At 40.6% G+C, this 25,043-nt stretch overlaps 2 protein-coding genes across 5 annotated transcripts in view; one reads left to right on the top strand and one right to left on the bottom strand.

The window, feature by feature from the left end:
- Nucleotides 1-16,701, bottom strand: part of IRAK3 (interleukin 1 receptor associated kinase 3) — a 66,791-nt gene extending 50,090 nt beyond the window's left edge. For 2 of the 4 annotated variants that reach the window (XM_081822008.1, XM_081822011.1), the window contains exon 1: nucleotides 3,945-4,243. In XM_081822008.1, coding sequence (XP_081678134.1) covers nucleotides 3,945-4,092 — 148 coding nt within the window. In that variant the 5' untranslated portion in view covers nucleotides 4,093-4,243. Of the gene's footprint in view, nucleotides 1-3,944; nucleotides 4,244-14,865; nucleotides 15,035-16,358 lie in introns of those variants that run through there. The other 2 variants (XM_081822009.1, XM_081822010.1) reach the window with 2 other exon arrangements.
- Nucleotides 16,702-16,756: 55 nt separating this feature from the next.
- Nucleotides 16,757-25,043, top strand: part of TMBIM4 (transmembrane BAX inhibitor motif containing 4) — a 31,519-nt gene continuing 23,232 nt past the window's right edge. Inside the window, exon 1 of the mRNA XM_006731193.3 lies at nucleotides 16,757-16,965. Coding sequence (XP_006731256.1) covers nucleotides 16,869-16,965 — 97 coding nt within the window. The 5' untranslated portion in view covers nucleotides 16,757-16,868. The remainder of the gene's footprint in view (nucleotides 16,966-25,043) is intronic.

The raw sequence follows: 25,043 nt of genomic DNA, 5'->3' as shown, positions 1-25,043 counted from the left end.
GCCCCAATACGTAGAATATGTTTAAAGATAAAAAACAATTAAGTGGAGAAGTGAAAGAGTGTGGTAAAATAACTGGTATATTAGGATGCTACTAAAGAAGAGAATTTGGTCTAAGCAATGGCTCCCAAACCAGGCTGTGCATCAGACTCACCACTGCAAAACACAGAAAGATGCTGGATCCTTAAAGTAGACCTGCTGAATCAACAGCTCTGGGGGTGGGGCCTAGGCATTTGTATCTTTATTTTTTTTAAAGATTATTTATTTATTTATTTGAGAGAGAGAGAGAGAGAACATGAGTGGTGGGGGGTGGGTGGTGAGGAGCAGAGGGAGAGGGAGCAGCAGGCTCCATGCTGAGCAGAAAGCCTGACGCGGGGCTTCATCCCAGGTCATGACCTGGGCCAAAGGCAGAGACTTAAACCAACTCAGCTACTCAGGCATCCTGGCATTTGTATCTTTAAAAGATTGCACAGATCATTCCGGTTTGTGAAGGACGAAGCTGCCATATGATCTACCTTTGTCGGAGCTGCCTTTGTAAATACAGTCTGATATTCACCATCATCAAGAATCATGATCAGCTTGAGACAGTCTTACCTATTACTCTTGCATTGCTTTCTACATGGAATTGTGGACACTCTGTATCTTCAGGCTCTCCGCTGTCCTGAGCATAAAAGGGGCTGTCTCCCTGCTTCAGTCCTCCAGTACTCTCCCCTTCACCCTCTAAGGTCAAGTTTTCCCTCCCTGCACTTCTTCCTGTCTTTCTGCTTTCACTGTGCCAATAGGGAAACTCAGCATATTTAACATGGGCAGTTGCCCTCAACCGCCCTGAACTGAGTCGGGCTTCCCTTCTGGCTGAGCCAATAATTCATGAAGCAGCTGCTCTGTTCTAGGTCTCCTTTCAGAGCTGTGTAGTCTAGCTATGTGCACAGTAAATTATAGTTGGAGAATCAAGGAACAGACATTTTAGATTCTTCCCCTATGAAAGAATATATAAAGGAACAATGGCCAGATTCTACATAAAAACAGAAATGTGACCCACAACGCGCATCAGCCAGTTCAGGATGCCAATCTACTATATACAGTAACTAGTCCGGGAAGTCATATTAGCATCTGTAGCAGCTAATCTAGGAAGCCAAACAAGAATCCCCGCAGCAATCAGTCCCAAATAGTTAGGACTTAATTAACAACTGCCACTTCCCTGATTTTTGCCCCTGCTTCCAATTCAGGACCATCTAGAAAAAGACAAGCATGCACCCTCAACAATTACATGGAATGCTTCCCTGCTAGTTAGTCTGTCCGTAGCTTCTCCATGCCAACTGCCTCCAGTAATGGCGGACCTGAAGCCTTCTCTTTTTTCCACTCCCCGCTTACCTTTGGGCCTCCGTCAAATGCAAGTGATGGTGGCTGGCTCCCCTGCTTTGAATAAATAGCCTTTGTTTGTTCTCATTTGGCTGGTCTTCATTAATTTCCACAACTAGAAACAAATGGGGCTGCATGTTTGAAATGGCTCACTGAATTGTTCTTTCATGGCTGCAACGAATGTACTTTAGAGAGGCTCTGAGATGTAGCAGAAAGAGCAGAGCAGTCAGCACTCGTGAACTTGAGGAAGTCACGGTCTGGAAGAGTAGCGTGGCTGTGGGTACGGCCACAGGCAGTGGATCCAAACTGCCATGGTTCAATCCTGGCTCTGCTACTCCTTAGCCGTGTCAATTTGGGCAAGTGTAACTTAATGTGTACTACAATTTCCTCATCTGTTAACACACTGGTGATGATAAAATAAGATGAAATCAGAGAGGGAGACAAACCAAAGAGACTCTTAATCATAGGAAACAAACTGAGGGTTGCTGGAGGGGAGGGAGGTGGTAGTATGGGGTAACTGGGTGATGGACATTAAGGAGGGAATGTGATGTAATGAGCACTGGGTTTTACAGAAGACAGATGAATCACTGACCTCTACCTCTGAAACCAATAATACATTATATGTTAATTGAATTTAAATTAAAAAATGAAAATGGTTTCTATATTATAAGCTCTGTTATAATATAGCCTCACAGGGCAACTGTTAAGTGCTATATGAGACAACCCATGTAAAGCGTGAATGTCTGGATTTCAATGCCTAGAGAGGGGGAGAGAGAGAGAGAGAGAGAGCAGCAATACTGGGCTGGACTTCCTGAAAAGCAGCAGTGACATGGGACTGAGGACTAACTGTCCCTCTTAGATGGGACATACGCTCTTCCATTTTCAGTCTTCATTCCGTTTGACACATTTATGATAGTTACCTGGCCCCACTGACTACCTGTGGACTGGAATAAAAAGATTATTCTCTCATGAACATAGTAATTCTAGGAAACCAATGGGTGCTGAAACTGCCCATGTCATCCATTTCAAAAAGATCTGGTGTAGGAAGGATCTTATCCCTCAAATGCATACTCTAGAAGTCAAAGAGTCAAGTATTCTTTTCTGACATTTTTACATAAGGGTCATACTTTAAAAAGTACAGAGCTTATAATATAGAAACCATTTTCATTTTTTAATTTAAATTCAATTAATTAACATAGAATGTATTATTGGCTTCTGAGGTACAGGTCAGTGAGTCATCAGTCTTATATAATACCCAGTGCTCATTACATCACATTCCCTCCTTAATGTCCATCACCCAGTTACCCCATACCACCACCTCCCTCCCCTCCAGCAACCCTCAGTTTGTTTCCTATGATTAAGAGTCTCTTTGGTTTGTCTCACTCTCTGATTTCATCTTATTTTATTTTTTCCTCTCTTTCCCTATGATCCTCTCTTTTACCTAGAAGCCCAATGCCACATTCCACAAAGTATGACCATATTGTTCGTCAACAACAAAACTTTTTTTCTCATAGGTCTTCTGCTATTCTTGCTTTAAAAAAAAAAGGTGATTACGGGGCGCCTGGGTGGCTCAGTCAGTTAAGCGGCTGCCTTCGGCTCAGGTCATGATCCTGGGGTCCTGGGATCGAGCCCCATGTCCAGCTCCCTGCTCAGTGGAGAACCTGCTTCTCCCTCTCCCTCTGCCTGCCACTCTGCCTACTTGTGCTCTCTATCTCTCTGTCAAATAAATAAATAAAATCTTTAAAAAAAAAAAAAGGTGATTTCAGAGAATTAAGGCTAAGTTGTTTTGACATGATTGTGTTTATTTTCAACTAACATTAAATGTGTCATCATGGAAGATCAAATCGAACAAAAGTGCCTGTACTTAACAAAACAAAGATATTTTTTCCTGAATTATTTCCGGTGGTCACACTCAAGACTTCCAAAAGGCAGTTGCTCAACTTCCCAATGACTGCTTAAAATGGTTTTAAAGCCAACTTTCTAGATCGAAATAAAGACATCATCTAGCATAAACCTTCATGCCACAAACTGGGTAAGTAAGCAAGAAATATTTAATTAAGAAAATTGGGAGCCACATTAATGACAAATAGTATTTTACTTTTCACCTGAAATTTAACTAAGATGGGCACTTGGAAGTGTACTGAAAACACCAAAGGATAAAATTAAAGGCATAAATGTGTTTTAATATGAAAATTATATTCTAGGGTGATTTTGCTATAAGAAGACATCACATAGGCGTTCTGATTTAAAATATTCTGAACCAAGTAAGGCAGGTACAGTTGATAAACATTAGTTTCACGAGGGTAGCTGCTTTTCCCAAGCCTCCGCTCGCTTAATCTTGCACAGGTACCCCAAGTGTCTTTGAAAGAGAACGGGGAGCTCATCTTCGGGTCTCAGGGAGTATTTGGGTTCCTCCCAGGGCAAGGAATGCACAGCTTCCCGGTCGGAAGCCCCCGGGAAGCCGCGCTGTCCCCTCGGTCCCAGACCTACAGTTGCCCGGTAGCGAAAGCTGCAGGTCGGACTGAGCATGCGCGCCGCGGCCCCGCCGCCCTCCCCCCGCCGCCGCCGCCTCCGAGGGCCACACTCACCGAGGCCGCGCCAGCCCAGCTCGCCGTCGCAGCTGTCCAGGACCGCGCAGAGCTCGCCCAGCAGCGCGGGCGGCATGTCGAACAGGAATGTGTGCGCCGTGAGCGCGCCGCGAACCCCGCAGCTCCGCGCCGCCGCCGTCCAGGCCATGGCTCGGCCGCCGGAGACCAGGGGCCAGTCGGAGGGATGCGGAGCCCGGGCCTCGCCGCGCCCGTGAGGTGCGATTACACAACCGCGGAAATCCTGCTTCCACGACGGCGGCCAAGGCAGCAGAACTTGCCGAGCCCCACAAGGGGCGGGCCCCGCATGACGCAAAGCGCTGCTCGGCAGCGATGCCCCGGCGGACGCCCGGCCTGGCCGCGGGGTCTCCCTGCCTCTGCGCGGCCCCTCTCACAGGCTTTACGTTTTGAACAGTTCTTTTCGTTGCTCTGGGTCTGCGACGCGACTGGAGAGACAAAGCAGGGAGCGAGAGCTGGGCAAAGACAAGGAGGGCAGAACTAACCGAGGGGAGTCTACTACCCCTTCTGCCTGCCCTGGCATGGGCTGTCTCCTGGCCTGGACGGACAGAACACCTGCCATTACTTCTTTTAAAATGCATTTTGCTTTACCCTGCCAGAAAGCAATGTTTATTGAGGAACAGTTGGAAAACCCAGAAAAACTTAAAGAAGAAAATAATCACTCAGCTGAAGACAACCATTCAAGAGGTTTGGCACATCTTCCAACTTTTCCTGAAGTTGAACAGATAAATGTGCATATATGAAGTGATTGTTGGGAAAGACAAAAACAACAACAACAAAATACCAACAACAGGAAAACAAAAGAGAGAACAAAGCAAAAGAAAGTTGTGCTCATTTTCTTCATGAGGCTGCCCATTCTCCATATTGCTACTTAGTTTTACTACATTCTTTTCTCCCTGGGCTTTCTTGATAAAACACCGTTCCACTACTTTTTCCTTCTTCAAAGTGTTTGACAGAATCGTTTGCTTTCAACATGGAGTTTAAATAAAATTGACTATTGTTTTTGAAATATTCTATCGTATATGCTGTAATATCCCATCATAGGCATGATACAAATGCTACTGATAAAAAAAGGAGATGCTTTGAAAGTGCTGAGAAAAACCCAACCTTAATGACTGTAGAGTGTGGACAATTGCCACCAACCGAAGAATAGCAACCCTATTTGAAACCTTTCAGATTTGTACTCTTTGGCAAGGGTGCCTCTTAGAGACCAACATTTGATGATACACTATCATTTTGCACCCCTACCCCTACCTGAATTTCCAGGTTGTTCTCAGCTAAAGTATACTACAAAATACACTCGAAAATTAATAAAGACAATACTTTTTGGGCAAAGGTTTCTATATCCCTTTGTTCAAATAGCTAAAATTTTATTGTCGATCTGAACACACTTAAGAAGCCCTACACCTCTCAAAGGGACTACCTGAATATACTGAGCAACAGAGGCAGGATACAAGTATTTGACAGCTATTGAGTTGGTGAATTGGTAGAACAGGGGATCCAAACTTCAACTCTCCTACGTAGAGGAACCAGGAATCACTGTCGCTGAGTCAAACAGTCAACGTGGCCTGCTTTTCCAGATCTTCTGATTTACAGAGAAGCAAAAATTGTATGTGAAAGCCAGATTATGTGAAATCTATATGGATTATGTGAAATGTATTTTCAACGTTGGCAGTTAGTATCAGACCATGCTCCCTCCCTATTCCTTAAAACTGCCTTTGACTTTTGAATTTTAAACCATCCGGTTATATCACTCACTGCTCTTCACTGTCGCTGTCATCCACTGCTCTCCCCCATCTTAATTCTTCCCTCTCGGGAAGACTTTAGACTATATAGCTCCTGCTCACTGCAATTTTCTCCAATACTAATCCTATCTTAATCTTTGGTGATTTGAAATATTTGTTTCAAATGATGATCTTTCCAATACCCTGTCCTCCCAGTTCTTTGGCTCATCCTCTCCTCCAGTAATCTTATTTTCCACCCTACTTAAGCCAGTCACTCCCATGATCATTCCCTAGAACTTGTCATTATCAATAACCACGCCTTCTGTAATTTCTATTTCATGAATCCACTCTAACCACACCTCCTGTCCTTCTAGGGCATTCCCTCTAGTACTCTGACCCCAACAATCCTTCCCCCTCACCAGGATACCAAATCGAAAATCTTGCCACCTCTTCTCTGGCCCCACCCTCTTGATGTCCTTACTTTTCTCTTTATCCATAAAGTCCACGCTCAATTTTTACAATCCCTCTCTTGTATATACTTTCCATTCTCTTGCTCCTCTCTGGCTTTGTTGAGCTCTCTTAACAAATCTACCATCCTGATTAGATGCAATTTTCTAATTTTGGGCTCTGCACCCGTGTACCAGAATGTAGCTGGGGGTAGGGTGGAGAATAAAAACCTGTTGATTGGACTCAATTTAAAATCAAAATCATGACTTTCAAATGGGTCCTTTATACTGCCAGGCTGTCGCACTGTGGGCCTTTATCCCATTTACTCTGCTGGTCCCCTTTACAACTGTTTTATGCCTTCTCTTTTCTCAACTCCCATTACCCTCTCCTCCATCCTTGTGCTCAGCTAATGATCTTGAGAATATTTATTAAGAGTACTGATGTATCAGAAAAACAAAAACAAAAACAAAACTTCCACAGAATCTCAGCATCACCATCTATCTACCTACCAGCATCTTAACAGACATACCTGCCCTCCCTCCTTTTCCATAGGTCAATTGTGTAGGCTCCTATCTAAATCTGCTCCCTTCACCTGGGCACTAGATCTGATCTCCTTCCTGCCTCCTACTCAAAGACATCAAGGACAGTTGTTTTCACTCTCAGCTACATCATCAATTTCTCACTCTTTACCATATCAATTCCATTGGCATACAAATACGATGTTATTTTTTCTACCTTAAAATGAACCAAGAAACAATTTGATGCTATCCGCCCCTTTGATGCCATAATTACCCCCATTTCTTTGCTCCTTTTCATAGTAGAGTTGAATATTCTCACTGTCTCCCAACATTTCTCCTGTTATCTTCTCTTAAACCAACTCTAGAGCCATCCCTCCTACCTTACTCCATTTGAAACAGCTCTCAGAGTCATCTATGTCCTCATCATTGCTGAATATAACAGTCAATTTTCAGGTCTCATCTTATTTGACTCATCAGTAGTTTTTGATACAGGTGATCACCACCCCCCTCCTTCTTGGACACTTTCTTTGTCTTCCAAATTCTCTTACATTTTAGCTTACTTCACTGGTCACTCTTCAGCCTCCCTTGCTGTCCCTTCTCTTCTCCCTTAATGTTGGGTTCAGTTCATAGTTCTACGTACACCCATTCCCTTGGTGATCTCAACCAGTTTCAAGGCTTTAAATACCATCCACCTACCAAGGACTGCCAAATGTATATGGTTAGCCCAGACCTTTCCCTTGAACTTCAGACTCATGTCCAAAATTGAACCCTTGATGCTGAACCTGCCCTTCGACATTCTTCCCCATCCAGCTCACTCTATCCTTCCAGTTGCTTGAACCAAAAACTATAGAGTCAAGCCTGACTCTTCCATTTCTTCACAGCCCATGTTCAACCCACCAGCAAACCCTGTCGACTCCATTCAAAATATATTTAGAATCGGGGCGCCTGGGTGACTCAGTTGGTTAAGCGACTGCCTTCGGCTCAGGTCATGATCCTGGAGTCCCGGGATCGAGTCCCGCATCGGGCTCCCTGCTCGGCAGGGAGTCTGCTTCTCCCTCTGACCCAACTCCCTCTCATGCTCTCTGTCTCTCATTCTCTCTCTCTCAAATAAATAAATAAAATCTTTTTTAAAAAAAATATATATATATATTTAGAATCATACTTTTCTCCTCCTCCACTACTGCCACCCCGGTTTGAGCCATCATCATATCTTGCCTGGTTTACTACAGTTGTCTTCTAACTAAAGTAGCTTCCACTGTTGCTTCCTATAGACTTTCCTCAACACTGCAGCCAGATTCATCCTTTTAAATCAAATCTGATTATGTCTTTCATTTGTTTAGAAGCCAACAATGGCTTCTAATTTCAGTCAGAGTAAAAGTCAAACTGTACGATCTGCATTTGCTCTCCCCCCTCCCACTCTGCTGTTACCCTCTGATCTTGTTTCCTTGTTCATTCTGCATAACCACACTGCCTCCTCGCTGGTCCTTGAACACACCAGGCAGAGTCCCACATTAAAGCCTTTGCACTTGCTATTCCGTTGCCTGGTATACTCTTCCCATCTTGCTACAGTCTACCCTGACCTCCATATTTAAAATTGCAGTGGTCCATGCACTCAGACTCAGGCTGGCACGTGACTGGAACTGGCAATAATATATGGCTTGGGGACCAAATCTCATTCAAATTTCTCCTTCTCTCTGAATCTAAATAGGAACGTGCAGCAGCTCTGGTCATCTCTAGAACAATTTTGCAACCACATGGATATAAATACTAGAATGAAATGAGCCTTGGGGATGTCTCGTGAGAGAGAACACCAGATCCTTCATAATGGCATTAAGCAGCTCTTTTGTTCTATACCTGGAGAATGTCCTGTTTGTGGACTTAGAATTATATCACACAAATTCCTAAGTCAGTTTTTAAACTAGGAATCTTGTAATTTGCAGCCAAATGCATCCTAATGGGTACACCAAACAGATATTTGGTGATAGTTCCTGGTTTGTTGATGGCCTATAAAACTATGGGAAGGAAACTAACCTCTGTCCAAAACTGGAGTTCAATTCTATACAGCTGTATCTCTGGAATGTCAGATGGGCATGGAAACTGCACTGTAGAGAGAGACAGCTGGGTCCTGGGAGAAAATAAGTGTTAGTAGAGAATGGTTCTGGCAGCATGGTTGGAAGCAGAATGAACTTCTAGATGCGCATGAGATTGCACTAAAAGTCCACAGACCCAGACCTGCACTGCACCCCATGCACCCACTCCCAGCATACATGCTTCTGGCAAAGACATGGCTGTGATTAACCCTCACACTCTTTCACTATGTTTTTTGCCATGGGACACTAATTCCACTCCCCTCCCACTCCTGCCCCAAATTTCAGATCCTAGAAAAAGAAAGTTTCCATTCCAGCTGGAGGCAAGAGAGTGAGTAATGAACTGCAAAGAACCACAAATGGAGATGCCGAGGGAACGCTGCAGGCTGCAGCACAGATAGAGTATTATCAGTGACAAAGTCACAGGCATCAAAAGCCTAAGAAATAAAAAATCAGGTGAGTTAGGTAACAGCTCTTTGCATATAGGAAAAACTATCTCGGTGACAGCTATTTATCCCACATCCCTAAGGATGGATGCTCAAAGGACAACCAGTGTGGGATATAGATTTTCTGGTTTGGGAAATAATTTCCAAAACAAAGATCACTAACCTATCCCATCTTTGAACCTTATCCTATCCCTGGGCCTTAGAAGGTTCTTGGTGCATTGGGGGTTCAGGGGGGAGGTAAAGGTCAGTAATGGGGTAAGAACATTTGTGGTGCATATTACTTGGTAATTTTAAGAAGTAAAAGTGGATGGTTTTAGGCTTTCATTAAAATGACCTAATATTACTATTGGTGGGAATGCAAGCTGGTACAGCCACTCTGGAAAACAGTATGGCGATTCCTCAAAAAGTTAAAAATAGAACTACCTTACGACATAGCAATTGCACTACTGGGTATTTATGCAAATGATACAAACATAGTGATTCAAAGGGGCATATGCACCCCAATGTTTATAGCAGCAATGTCCACAATAGCCAAAATATGGAAAGAACTACTAATGGAATACTACTCGGCCATCAAAAAGAATGAAATCTTGCCATTTACAATGATGTGGATGGAACTAGAAGGTATTTTGCTAAGCAAAATAAGTCAGTCAGAGAAAGACAAATACCATATGATTTCACTCATATGTGGAATTTAAGAAACAAAACAGATGGACATAGGGGAAGGGAAAAAAAATAAAACAAAAACAGAGAGGGAGGCAAACCATAAGAGACTCTTAACCATAGGAAACAAACTGAGGGTTGCTGGAGGGGCGGTGGGTGGGGGGATGGGGTAACTGGGTGATGGGCATTAAGGAGGGCACTTAAAGTAATGAGCACTGGATGTTGTATGCAACTGACGAATCACTAAATTCTACCTCTGAAACTAATAATACAGTATATGTTAATTAAATTGAATTGAAATAAGAATTTTTTTAAAAAGAAAAAACTGACCTAATAATCATAACATGCAATAATTATTCCTCCAGTTCAATGTGTGTGTATTTTTAAAGATTTATTTGAGAGAGGTGGGGAGGGGCAGAGGGAGAGAATCTCAAGCAGACTCCCAGCTGAGCACGGAGCCCGACACCAGGCTCAATCCCAGGACCTATGAGATCATGACCCCTGAGATATGACCTGAGCTGAAACCAAGAGTCAGATGCTTAACTGACTGAACCACCCAGGCACCCCTGATACGTGTGTATTTGTAAAGAACTAGGCTTGCATTGTCTTGTAACTCAACCTTTCCCCATTGAAGATATCAAAAACATTGTTCTAAAAACCTATTATTTTACAACATGATCTATACTAAGATTTTAACAATTATCCTTTCAGGGTTGATGGAAGGGTTACTGGTGATTTTATTTTCTTTGTGTTTTCCACACTTTCTAAAGTTAACATGTATTGTCTCTATTAGAAAATCCTCAACTATATTTCTTTCAACATTTTCATGCTTTGTCTTATTTCACCATTTTCTTTTAAAATCATTTTCACAGGGGCGCCTGGGTGGCTCAGTGGGTTAAGCATCTGCCTTCAATTCGGGTCATGATCCCAGTGTCCTGGCATCCCTGCTCATCCGGGAGCCTGCTTCTCCCTCTCCCTCTGCCCCTCCCCCCTGCTCATTCTCTCTCTCTCTCATTGACTCTCTCGCTTGCTCTCAAATAAATAAAAAAATCTTTAAAAGAAAATTAAAAATAAATAAATAAATAAAATCGTTTTCACAGTATTTTTCACTCTGGAGTGTGTTGCTATAATAACTTTTGCCTAGTCACCACTGACTTCTAAAATCTGAGTTTTATAATTGAATAGTTTTTAGTCAAGGGCTTTTCACGATAATTTCAATATTAGCTAAAGCTCCATTTTGAAGCATTTATTTATCTCTAGAAGTACCCCAAACATGTGAAATAAATCTGAGATTATGGCACAATTTTTTCTTTTGCAGTCAAGACTCTACTCAGACTGTTTGCAATTTGATAATGGAAAATGGCTTATAGATCCTAATCCAACTACTGCATTTTACAGACGGCAAAACTGCTGCTGGCTATGTGAACTCTGGATGCAATGTTTGTTGGAGAAATACACGCAAAAAAATCTCATTCAAGATTTCCAAATTTCCTTGTCAAGTTATAAGCACAAATCCTGTGCATTTTCCCTCTCAAGGATTTGGCTCTCTTTTCCTTGTTATTTAGTAAATCCCCGAAATAAATCCTGTATGAGTCTATTCAGGCTGGCATTAAAAATACCACAGACTGCATGGTTTCAATAAGAAAAATTTATTTTTTCACAGCGCTGGAGGCTACAAATCCCAAGATCAAGGTGTCCACAAGGTTGTTTCTGGTAAAAGCTCTCTTCTGGCTTGTAGATGGCCTTTCCTGGGTGCGTGCACACACATTCAAAGACAGAATGAGAGAGAGAGAGAGAGAGAGCACACCAGCATTCTGGTGTCTCTTCTTATAAGGACACTGATCCTATCTGATCAGGGCCCTACCCTTATGACCTGATTTAACCTTAATGAACTCCTTACAAGCCCCTTCTTCAGATTCAGCCACAATGGGCGTTAGGGCTTCAACATATAAATGGGGGCACACATTCAGTCCATAACAAACCCTCTGCACAGAAGTTCAAGAAATAATGTCACATCATTGGGTTTCAGAGTACACATTCTAACAACACTTGATAATTAGTTATCCATATCTTCTGGCCTTTCATAGTGGTCATAGTTCCTCTTGTTCTGTACTGGATTTGTTTCATTGTTCCGAAATTTTGAAAGAAAAATAAAAGCTTGGATATCTAATCTGGTGCCTTGATAATGAAGGCATTAAGTCCGGGTATGAAAATATCCGGCATATTTGGATGAAAAATATCAGTAACTTCTGATAAAATGGCCTTTCCTCAGGGCTTATTCTTTTTTTTTTTTAAAAGATTTTATTTATTTATTTGGTAAGAGAGAGATACAGCGAGAGAGGGAACCCAAGCAGGGGGAGTGGAAGAGGGAGAAGCAGGCTCCCAGCGGAGCAGGGAGCCTGATGCGGGGCTCGATCCCAGGACCCTGGGATCATGACCTGAGCCAAATGCAGATGCTTAATGACTGAGCCACCCAGGCGCCTCCTCAGGGCTTATTCTGACAGTTTCATACCATTAGTCCCTCATCACACCATCTTTTGTGAATTTTTGCCTTTTTTTTTTTTATCTCTTATGACAATACTCAGTGTTTTCTACTTACATTACTGATTGTTTCTTCTGTTTTCCCAACTGACTCTTCCTTTGGCTTGTACTGTGCGCCCACGGGCTGAATTCTGTTGATCTTTTTATTCCAGGTCTTGAAGATTTCATATAATCTCATTCTTCATCTATTATCTCTATGTGGACCACTCTCATATTTGTGTCCTCAGCCCTCACCTGCCCCACAGAGTCCCTCACTCCTGCCTCCAGCGTTTACTGAACAATTTCTTCTCAATTTCTTTCTTTCATCTCAATTCAGCATGCCCTGAACTGATCACTTCCCAGAAAATCAGCTTCTTTATGTCTGGTTGCAGGAGCCAAAAGAACTCTTAGTAATTTTGATTGACTGACTGATCGATTGATATAGTCAGAAGGATTTACTGAGCACCTGCTATGTCAGATATTATGCTGGGTGGTGCTTATTTTCGATTAGTCACCAACTGTTACTCTTCTGTAATGTCTCTCATGAGTGTCTGGGCCTTTTCCAATTTGTCTGAACTAGTTATTTCATGTTTGGATTTTTTCAGCATCTCCTACCTGATGAACCCCTAATTATCTTTCAAGATCCTATTGAAAATTCACCACCTCTGTGATGTAGGTTGACTTGTGGGCTCCCATGATATACATTTAAGTCTTAACCACTGATGCCTTTGAATGTGACCTCAATTGGAAATATAGGCATACATGGAACATATTGCAGATTTGGTCCAGACCACTGCAATAAAGCGAATATCGCAATAAAGTGAGTCAAATAAATTTTTTGGTTTCCAAAGCATATAAAAGTTTATACTGTATTACATTATACTGTAGTGTATTAAGTGTGCAATAACATCATGTCTAGAAAAACAGTATATCCCTTACTGCCACTTGTTTACCTATTAAATATCTTTGTCCTCAGCAATTTTTTTTTTTAAAGATTTTATTTATTTATTTATAAATAGGGGAGTGGGAGAGGGAGAAGCAGGCTTCCCACTGAGCAGGGAGCCCATTGCGGGGCTCGATCCCGGGACCCTGGGATCATGACCTGAGCCGAAGGCAGCCGCTTAACCGACTGAGCCACCCAGGGGCCCCTGTCCTCAGCAATTTTTTACCCAATCATTTTAGTAGTCATGGATGATTCATTCTTGTCTGAATAAATTATCATTATAATGATTACAAAAAAAATATATTGCTAAAAAAAACTAACCATCATCTGAGCTTTCACAGGTAGTACTCACTGTGCAGATCACCATAAAAAACATTATAATAGTGAAAAAGTTTGAAATATTGTGAAAATTATCAAAATGTGACAGACACATGAGAAGTGAGAAAATGCTACTGGAAAAATGATGCCAATAGACTTGCTCAATGCAGGGCTGCCATAAACCTTCCATTTGTAAAAAACACAGTATCTTCAAAGTGTAATAAGTGAAGTACAATAATATGAGGTATGTCTGTAAAGTCTTTGCAGAGGTAATCAAGTTAAGATGAGGCCATACTAGAATAGGACTGGTGTCCTTATAAGAAGAGGGAAACTTGGACACAAAAATACAGAGGAAAGAAGGCCTGGTGATGATGATGGCAGAGATTGGAGTGATGCAGTCATAGGCCAGGGAAATCCAAGGATTGCCAACACCAGAAGCCACTTAGAGAGGCATGGGACAGATTATCCCTGAGAACCTCTATAAGGAACTAACCCCTCTGATAACTTCATTTCAGACTTGTGGCCTCCAGAACTGTAAATGAAGAAATTTCTGTTGTTTTAAGTCACCAGTTTGTGCTAATTTATTACAGCAGTCCTAGCAAACTAAAACACTCTGTGAAGCCATTTATAATCTTCCCAAAGCTCTCATTTCTTTTGTAGTCTCTTGCCATGATTTTTTACTTGCTATTTAATGCCCTTTAAGTAAAGGAAAAATGTCATTTAAAATTACTGGTACAAATTTTATCATTGATCTTTATATCATGCAATACCAGTTTTAAATGAACTCATATGTGGATCACCAAAATTACACGGTTTGTATTTCATAGCCTGTATATACATATACATTTCATTCTTACTAGAACTGTGGAACAGCTGCACATGCAACTAACTCAAAATATTTTTATTTCACTTCTTGAGATGTGCACATTCTACTAACATTCTCTACCTTTAGCTTACTGATAAGGATGAACAGGAAAAGAAACTATGGTTGCCCCTCTTTCCCTTTCCTTCAATAGCTTCATTTTTAGTGTTAGTGATGGGCTAATATTGGGAACTGACAGAAGTTAAAAAGGATATGATAGGATTCCTTGGACATTCATGCTTCTTAGAACACCACTGCCTTATTTTTGCATTCACAGTAAGTTCTGATTGGTAAAGAAAGATTGGTAAAATGGCCCTTGGCACTGTCTATGCCCTCCCACCCCTTTCCTTTACTAAGTTGTAGGTGTAACACACTTACCTTGTACTGGTTTTGAGTCTACTCTAACTCCTGTGCATTGTAGGTCCAATAGAATCCTGTGCACATGGGGCATCTTGAATGCTAAATTCAAGTGGTTGACAAAGAAGAATGGACACTCACATATTGTGTAAACCTCTTCTGCTCATGGTCATGCTCCACTGTGCTTTCACTCATAAAACACAAGTTGAAAGGCAAAATTATTAAACATTTCAAAATGGTGACAACTGAGCATTAAACCAAGTGCAAGTTCCTTTTGAGAGCAAGGCCCTGTGCAATTTCCCAGGTTACATGTCAATGAAGCCAGCTCTAGTTTGAGTCCCAGTTAATCCACAGCCTTTTCAATATTTGGAATTGTCAACCTCTTAATTTTAGCCATCTGTGTAGAGATACCTCATTGTGGCATTTATTTGCATTTCTCTGATCATTAACGAGGGTAAGCACCTTTTTAAGTTTTTTAAGCCATTTGGGGTGTGTGTGTGTGCATGTGTGTACGTGTGTGTGTGGTGTTCTTGTTTGAGCCTTTTGCCCATTTTTCTATTGGCTGCCTATTTCTCTTCTTTTTCTTCTTGATTTGTAACAATTGTTTTTATATTCTGGGAAGGAGTATTATGTAGATTACATAATGCCTTCACCCATTCTATGACTTGATTTTCACTCTTATAAATATCTGATTACTAGTTCAAATTTTTAATATAGTTTGTCAATATTTTCCTTTGAAGTTAATTGCTAGTTTGTATCTGGTTTCAGAAATCTTTGCTTTTCTCCAAATCATAAAGATAATCTACTATTATCTTCTTAAAGTTTTATTGCTTTGTCTTTCACATTTAGATCTACAATCCGTCTGGAATTTATTTTATGTAATTGGTAAGAGGTAGGGGATCAAACTTTCCTAATGCTGTTTTTGGTCAATAAAAACATGGATTTGCAGCTCAACTCCAGTTTGTCCTATTTAACAACTCCCTTTATGATTTTATATTAAAATGAGTAATATGTTTATAAAATGAAAATCATAAAAGGTAAGGTTTTTCTGCTCATCTTTATGGAAGTGAGTTTAGTTCTTTTGACCAAAGCTTCCAACAATATCAAGTTTAAGGATTTAGTTTCATAATAGACAGTTCCACAGCTATTCTGAGCTCCACTTATTAAGTCTTTCGAGTGTTATGGTTAAGGTGGGGACTAGGCATATGTGGGTGGGTCAAAGTAAACTCATCAAAAAATTTCAAGGAATCCTAGGATGATATTACTCTGGGCATATCTACACCTCATATTTGTATTGACAGCAAAACTATGAGTATTCACTCTGATCCACTGTATTTGCCATCATCATTTCTTTTAGATTAAAACGATATTCCCTCTTCCCTGACTTTGGTCATGCCACTCTCCAATGTATTCCACATCTGGCACACAGTGACCTACCTTTGTTTATCTATCCAGTCTCATTCTTTGTCATCTCTATCTTACCTTAACTGAGCTTTGCCCCCCTCTGAACCTACCTGCATCACTCCAGTCTTCTCTGGTTGGCGCTTGTCTTCTGTGCTCATGGGGCATTATCTCCTTCCGAAAGCCTGGTTTATAGAAAGTGCTCGAGAAATTTAGGGAATATTATTAATATTAAAAATAATTAAAAGTGTATCTCCCGTGTGATTATTGAAGGATTATGTGAACGAGATGGGTATTTGTTGAAAGGACGGATGGATGGGACTTCGCTTCTATCACTTTCAGCAACTCTCCAGGTCAGAGGATTTAAAAAGCTTGTTGAGGAAAAATCTGAGAAGTTTCACTTTAGATGACGCAGAGAACGTAATTCATTTCCTCTCCCGCCCCAACCTGCAGCAACCTCCTTCCTCTCAGCCTAACTGAAGCGTTGGGGTGAGCGCATCGATGAGCGCGGGCTGCGCTCGGCTAGTTGGGGCTGGATCGCTTCACCCCGGAAGTGGGTTGAAGGCCGTTGAGCCTGTGTCGTTTCCCTAGCTCGGCGAGGTCGCTGGGGTGCTGCTGCCGACATGGCCAACCCCGACTCCCGCTACCCCTGCTCCTCCATCGAGGACGATTTCAACTATGGCAGCTGCGTGGCCTCCGCCAGTGTGCACATCCGACTGGGTACGTTCCCACTCCCCGTCCCTGCGGGCCGCCCGGCGCCGAGCCTGCTGCGCTGTCGGCCTCTGGGGGTGGCTTTCGGCTTCCTCCGGCAGCTCCTCCCCGGGCCCGGCTCGCAGGCGGAGCGCGGGTCCCCAGGCGTTCAGAGGAAAGCCCTGCTTCCCGCTCCCCGCCCCCGCGCCCCGGGCTTCGCGGAAGAGTGCCCTCCCCCGGGAGTGGGGAGGAAGCGCTCCCTCAGCTCCCCGGAGGCTCCCAGGGAGAGCGCGGCTCTGGGGAGGCGTGGTGGCCCCATAGCTGTGCGCTCTGTTCGGGAACCTGAACTGGAGCTCCTCCCACTTTCATCCTGCCTACTCCGCGTAGGAAGGGACATGGAAACCTCGGCAGCCTTAATTTGCCATCTTTGTATTAAAAGAAATCAAGGGTTACTTTTTAAGTTGAAAAGAAGTTTATTATGTGATTATTGTGATGTACACCTGAATGCAGTTATTTGCTTGCATGTTTTTGGTTTAGGGGGTGTGGTCGCGTTTCAGGTTTCTGTTTACTTGGCTGTCCCCTTTGCTGGATTGTAGGATCTGTGAGGACAGGGACCATATCTGTTCTTGTTCACTATTTAGTGTCTCGCAAGACCAGGAACTCAACATAAGTTTGAGTATTAATTGAGGCAGTTGCTGGAAATGGAAGCTTTAGAGGTCAATCAGAATGCAATATTAAGTTTTAAGTTATGCAGTATTTACTGAATTTAAAATGCTTAGAAAATATAAAAAGCTTAGTTTCATGTAAGTGGAATTCATTGTCCGTTCTAGTTCAGCCAATTGATACAGAAGTTGTCCCATATTTTCATCCTATCCCTGTGGCTGGAACTTGTTCTAGAAAAGGAATTATGAAGATCTGATGCACTAAGAATCTTGATCCCTAACATCTATATTTCTGGAATTGAATTTTGGAGTGATTTTGGCAAATGAACATAGTTTTTTAAATTAAATTTTTAATTGTGGTGAAACACACATTTCATTAAAAATGTACCATCTTAACCATATTTAAGTGTATAGTTCAGTAGTGTTAAGATAATCAAGTTGTTGTGCAACCAGTCTCCAGGACTTTTTAATCTTGTAAACCTCAGATTCTGTACCATCAAAGAACTCCCTGTTTTCCCCTCTCCCAGTGCCTGGCAATGACCATTTTACTTTCTGCTTTATGAATTTGGCTTCACTAGATACCTCATAAGTGGAATTATACAGTATGTGGCTTTTTGTGACTGGTTTATTTCAATTAGCATGTTTTTAGGTTGTATCCATTTTTTTTTAGAGAGGGAGGCAGGGGAGGGGCAGAGGGAGAGGGGGGGAGAGAACCTTAACCAGACTCCATGCCCAGCACTGAGCTCTTCTTGGGGCTGGATTTCACAACCCTGAGATCATGAGCCTAGTCAAAATCAAGAGTCTGACACTTAACAGACTGAGCCATCCAGGCGCCCCAGAGTGTATCCATTTTGTAGCATGTGTCAGACTTTCCTTTTTAAGGCTGAATAATTTTCCATTGTGTGACAAAACCACATTTTGTTTATCTGTTTATCTACTTGTAGACACCTGGATAGCTTTCACCTCACTGTGAATCATGCTGCTATAAACCTGTGTGTACAATAACCCCTTGGGATCCTGCTTTCAGTTTTGTTTTGTCTGTATACCCAGAAGTGGAATTGCTGGATCATACGTGTTTTAGTGAAAAACCTCTTTTTCCCTCCTGAATAGGGAAAGAACCCAGTTCTTCCTCCTTTGTTTCTCCTTTACTGCTCACACAGAACACTTCAGTTTTGATACTTGTGGTCACCAAAAGTGTGGGATTTTTTTCCACATCAAACAGTTCTCCATGACACCAGCTCTGTGTCCTACAATTGAACTCAGTTCTGACGCTACCTCCCAGTGGATAGTATCAGATCCCACAGGTTAAGGTCTCAGTTCCATAAGACTGCTCCCACCCCACTTCAGATGCAGTTGTAAGTAATAGGTCCCCAGGTCCCCCCCACCCCATAACTTGTCAGACTTGGCTATAAATCGAAGGTTCGCATGTTGGGTTTGATTAAATTTACCAGAGCAGCTCACAGAACTCAAGGAAACATTTATATTTACCAGTTTATTAAAAGATACAGATAAACAGCCAGATGAAGAGAGATGTAGTGGGAGGTCTGAGGGGGTACCAAGCACAGGAGCTTCTGTCCCCATAAAGTTTAGGTGCGTTACCCTTCCAGTATGTGGATGTGTTCACCAACCTGGAAGCTCTCCAAACACCTACTGATAATGTTTTATGGAGGCTTCCTCACTTAGGCATGATCAATTGTTAACTCCATTTTCAACCTTTTTCCTTCCTCCCGCTTCAGCAGGGCTGAAAATTCCAAACTTGCTTATGGCTTGTTTTTTCTGGTGACCAGCCCTCATCCAAGAGCTCACGTAGCGTCACCTCAGTAGAACAAAAGACACACCTATCACCCAGGAAATTATAAGGGTTTCAGGAACCCTGTGTCAGGAACTGGGGTGAAAGACCAAATATTAGAACGAAAGATGCTCTTAGTGCTCTTATCAGTTAGGAAACTACAAGGGTTTCAAGAGCTCTGTGCCAGGAACCTGGGGCAGAGACCAATATATGTTTTCTATCATCTCACAATATGGTAATTGTATTTTTAGTGTTTTGGGAATCACCATACTGTTTTACATAGCGACAGCACCATTTTATATTCTAACCAACATTGCACAAGTGTTCTAATTTCTCTGCATTCTCACTGACACTTGTTCGTTTCCCTGTTTCTCTGAAAGTAGCCATCCGAATGGGTGTGAGGTGATATCTCATTGTGGTTTTGCTTTGCATTTCCCTAATAATCAGTGATGTTCAGCATCTTTTCATATACTTATGGGCCATTTGTATCTTCTTTGTAGAAATGTTATTTAAGTTCTTTGCCCTTTTTAAAAGTGGACTTTATTTTTTTTAAGCAATTTTAAGTTCACAGCAAAATGAGTGGGAAGTAGAGAGTTCCTACATAATCTGTCCCTACCCATACATAACCTTTCCCACTTTGTTATAATCCATGAGCCTAAGTTGACACATCATTATCACCCAAAGTCCATAGTTTATATTAGAGTTCACTCTTGGTGTTGTACATCCAATCGGTTTTGACAAATATGTAATGACATAGATCCACCATTATAGTATTATATGGAATAGTTTCATTGCCTAAAAACCTCTCTGTGCTCTGCCTATTCATCCTTCCCTCCCACCAGCCCGTGGTAACCACTGATCTTTTTACTGTCTCCATGGTTTTACCTTTTCCGGAATGTCAGATCGTTGGAATCATACAGTATATAGCCTTTTCAGATTGATTTCTTTTACTTAGTAATGTGCATTTAAGATTTCTCCATATCTTTTCATGGCTTGATAGCTTATTTCTTTTTAACACTGAATAATATTCCATGGTCTGCATGTACTTCAGTTTACTCCTTCACCTACTAAAGGACATCTTGGTTGTTTCCAAGTTTTGGCAGTTATGGTTAAAGTTACTACGTAAACATCCGTGTGTAGATTTTTGTGTAGTCATAAGTTTTCAACTCATTTGGATAAATGCGAAGGAGTACAATTGCTGGATTGTATGGTGAGAGTGTGTTTAGATTTGTAAGAAACTGTTAAACTGTCTTCCAAAGTAGCTATACCATTTTGCATTCCACCAGCGATGAATGAAGAGTTCCTGTTGCCTGATGTTCTTGTCAGCATTTGGTGGTGTCAGGTTTTGGATTTTGGCCATTCTAATAGGTGTGTAGTGGTATCTCATTGTTTTAATTTGCATTTCCCTGATGACATATGATGCTGAGCATCTTTTCGTATGATATTTGCTATCTGTATATTTCATTCAGTGAGGTGTCTGTTCAGGTCTTTTGCCTGCTTTTTAAGTGAGTCGTTCATTTTCTTATTGTTGAGTTTGAAGAGTTCTTTGTATATTTTGGATAACAGTCCTTTTGTCGGATACATCTTTGCAAATATTTTCTGTTAGTCTGTGGCTTCTCATTCTCTTGATTTTGCTCGTATTTTAATTGGGTTATTTTTTTGTTATTGAATTGTAAGAATTCCTTATATAGTCTAGGTATTAACCTCTTATATATATGATTTACAAATTTTCTCCCATTCTGTAGGTTGTCTTTTCACTGTGTTGATTGTGCCCTTTGATGCACGACAGTTTATCTATTTTTACTTTTGTTGCCTGTGCTTTTGGTGTCATATTCAAAAAATCATTGCCAGACCCAATGTCATGAAGCTTTTCCCCCTGTGTTTTTTTCTAGGGGTTTTTATAGTGTTAGGTCTAATGTTTTAGGCCTTGAAATTATTTTGAGTTCGTTTTTGTGTATGATGTAAGGTAAGGGTTCACCTTAATTCTTTCACATGTGGATATCTAGTTTTCCTAGCACTGTTTATTGAAGAGACAGTGACACCTTTCCTTCATTGAATGGTGTTGGCATCCTTGTTGAAAATCATTTGACCGTATATGTGAAGGTTTACTTCTGGTCTTCTATTCTGTTCCATTGTTCTGTACGTCTGTCTTTATGTCAGTACCACACTACTTTGATTACTCTAGCTTTATAATAAGTTTTGAAATCAGAAAGTGTGAGACTTCAAACTTGGTTCTTTTTCACTATTATTTTGGCTGTTCAGGGTCCCTTGAAATTCCAAATGAATTTTAGGATGCATTTTTCTATTTCTGCAAAAAAGGCCATTGGGATTTTGATAGGGATTGATGTGGGATTGGGAGCAAATGGTCAAGAAAGAATTCTTGAGTTTTTTTTTTTTTTTTTTTTTCGGTACAAGGAGGTGCTTTTATTATAGTACAGGGACAGAACCCGTGGGCAGAAAGAGCGGCGCTTTTGCCGTATGAAGCTGGTGGTTATATGTGTACTGTTCAAGGGGGAGGGTACATGCAGGGAGTATTAGCTCATAAATGTCTTATTTGAATTTCTACTCATAAAACTGCTTTCTCAAGATTTCTCCTGTGATTATCACTCAGCTCAATATTAACTATCAGTGAGATGTACAAGCAGTCATGAGACCCTCTAATAATGTAGCAACCAGCACTTATTTGATCCTTATCAAAACTATGCAGGCTATAGGTCAGCTTTCTGGGCCAAAGGTGAACATTTTTCTGTTTTTATCCCTCATCAGGGATTACATTAGATCTGTAGCTCTTTTGTGTATGGTATGGACATTTTAACAATATTCTTCTAATCTAATATTGTTATGTGAACATTGGATGTCATTTATTTGTGTCTTTCAGCAGTGTTTTGTAGTTTTCAGAGTACAAGCCTTTTACCTTCCTGATTAGATTTATTTCTAAGTATTTCATTCTTTTTGATGCTATTGTAAGTAGAATTTTTTTTCTTAATTTGCTTTTCCTTTTTGGCTTGCTCATTATTGGTGTATAAAAATGCAACTGATTTTTGCATGTTGATTTTGTATCTTGCAACTTTGTTGAATTCATTTGTTAGTTCTAACAGCTTGTGGAATCTTTAGGGTCTTCTACATGTAAGATCATTCACTTTGTCAAGATAGATAATTTCACTTTTTTTTCCCTTTCCAATTTGGATGCCTTTTATTTCTTTTTCTTGCCCATTTGCTCTGGCTAGGACTTCCAGTACTATGTTGAATAGAAGTGGCAAAAGCCTACATCCTTGACTTGTTCCTGATCTTAGAGGAAAAGTTTTCAGTTTTTCACTGTTGAGTATGATGTTAGTTGTGGGCTTGTCATAAATAGCCTTTATTATGTTCAGGTAGTTTCCTTCTATTCCTAGTTCATTGAGTCTTTTTATCATGAATGGTTGTTGAATAATGGCAAATGCTTATTCTGTATCAATTAAGGTGTCATCTGTTTTTGCCCCATCATTCTGTTAATATGGTGTATTATATTGATTGATTTTTGTATGATGAACCATCCTTGCATTCTAGGAATAAAACCCACTTGGTCATGGTGTATGATCCTTTTAATCTGCTATTGAATTCTGCTTGCTAGTATTTTGTTGAGGAGTTTCGCATCAATATTCATCAAGGATATTGGTCCGTAGTTTTCTTTTACTGTAGTGTCTTTGGCTTTGATATTGGGGTAAAGCTAGTTTACAGAATGAATTTGGAAGTATTCTCTCCTCTTCAGCTTTTTGGGATAGTTTGTGGAGGGTTGGTTTTCAAACTCAGCTTTTTACTATATGTTTGTTTAAACCAATAAGGCACTCTCAGATTGCATTCATCTGTAAAGTGGACAGTGACCAGTGTGGTACATTAGAGTAATTAAGAACTGTTACTGCAAGAACAGAGAGTGGATTAGAACTCCTGGCTACCACATAGATAACAGAGGGAGAATGAGAGTCTCTGCTGATCCCAAAGGTGATCAAGAAAGAGAATCAGTTACTTGAGGGAAGGACAGGGATAGAAAATGGCAGCTAGTGCAGCAAATTACATTTCTGTGGGTGTGGTATCAGATGTGTGAATAGAAGGCATTTATTAGAGAAATTTTATTGAATTAGGATACTGTCATTAAGGAAAAATTTGAATCATTAATATACATTTAATAGATAAACTACATTTCTTTAAACTACATTTTTAAAGGGACACCTGGGTGGCTCAGTCGGTTAAGCATTTGCCTTCAGCTCGGGTCATGATCTTGGGGTCCTAGGATTGAGCCCTGCATCGGGGCTCCTTGCTCAGTGGGGAGCCTGTTTCTTCCTCTGCCTGCCACTCCTCTTGCTTGTGCTTGCTCATATCTTTCTCTAACAAATAAATAAATAAAATCTTAAAAAAACCTACATTTTTAAAAAAGCAATCCCTTTTTATTGCAGGAAAAGGTAGTGAGGAAATAAAAGTTTTGGAAGTCTCAGTTGCTGTCCTTAAGGCATTAGTTGGGTTGGCCAGTGGTCAAACTAATCTGTGATAGCAACTTAATGAAATTCTAAACTGCCAGGTCTGGAGGGAATTTAGGGAAGGAAGTGAGAGTGTGTGAACCAGAATAATCTAGGAAAGCTTCAAGGAGGAAATAGAATCCCAATGGAGGGCTGGGTTTGGATATATAAATGCTAAAAAATTTTTGTAATAACAATATTGTTATTTTCTCTGGAATTACAGTCCCTAACATAATATACACATATGTTGTACAGAAAACTAAGTTTCAAGACACTTGTCTAAAATAGCATAGTTCTTTGCAGTAAGGTTGGGGGCTAGAAACCAGGTTTCATAATCCCTAGGTAAATGCTCTTTCCACCTGTCTGCATATGTAGACTGTTTTTAAAAGAAATAATTTGCCTTATACTTGATTTACCTTCCTATGTCTCACATCGCTATAACAATGCTGACCAAAATACCAGAAACTCAATAATTCATGAATATTTAAATAATGCAGGAGCATTTTACTTAGGAGCTCTGATAATTGGGTTGGTAATTAAGCTGACTACATCCGTATTAAAAAAAACCGGTTCTCATCTGTCTCTGGTTCTTTACTAAATAAATGGTAAAACAAAAATGCACCCTCACCCCCACTTTTAAAGCAAATTAAGCTTTTTTTTTTTTTTTTTTAAGCAGGTTAAGTTAGCTAACCTAATGCCTTAAGGAGAATAACTGTGACTTCAAAACTTTTACTTCCTCACTGCCTTTAGATGCAGTAAAAAGAGGTTCCTTTAAAAATGTAATGTGTATGTTTTCTGGGAGATACTTTTGGAATATTATATCTAAAATTTCATGGCTCATTGGGGGAAAACACAAATCATGAAGATACAGACAAATTATGTGAGAATGAATTTCTGAGTAAAGTCTCTATCTTGAACTCTTTACGGTACCAATTAACCTAGTTTAAGTAATTGTAATATATATGTAACATATAATAGTCATATAATATATATGTATTATATATCATATATATGTGTGTATATATATTATATATGTTATCTAATATATATGTAACATATAATAGCATATAATATTAAGCTAGTCTAATATAGATGTATATTATATATGTATATATATGTAACATATAATATGTAACATATAATAGCATATAATATTAAGCTACTCTA

The sequence above is a fragment of the Leptonychotes weddellii genome, chromosome 5, assembly GCF_054177405.1.
Source record: "Leptonychotes weddellii isolate Sample4059 chromosome 5, ASM5417740v2, whole genome shotgun sequence".
Lineage (NCBI taxonomy): Eukaryota > Metazoa > Chordata > Mammalia > Carnivora > Phocidae > Leptonychotes > Leptonychotes weddellii.
The sequence above is the reverse complement of the archived record's forward strand: the minus strand, read 5'-3'. Positions and strand labels throughout refer to the sequence as shown.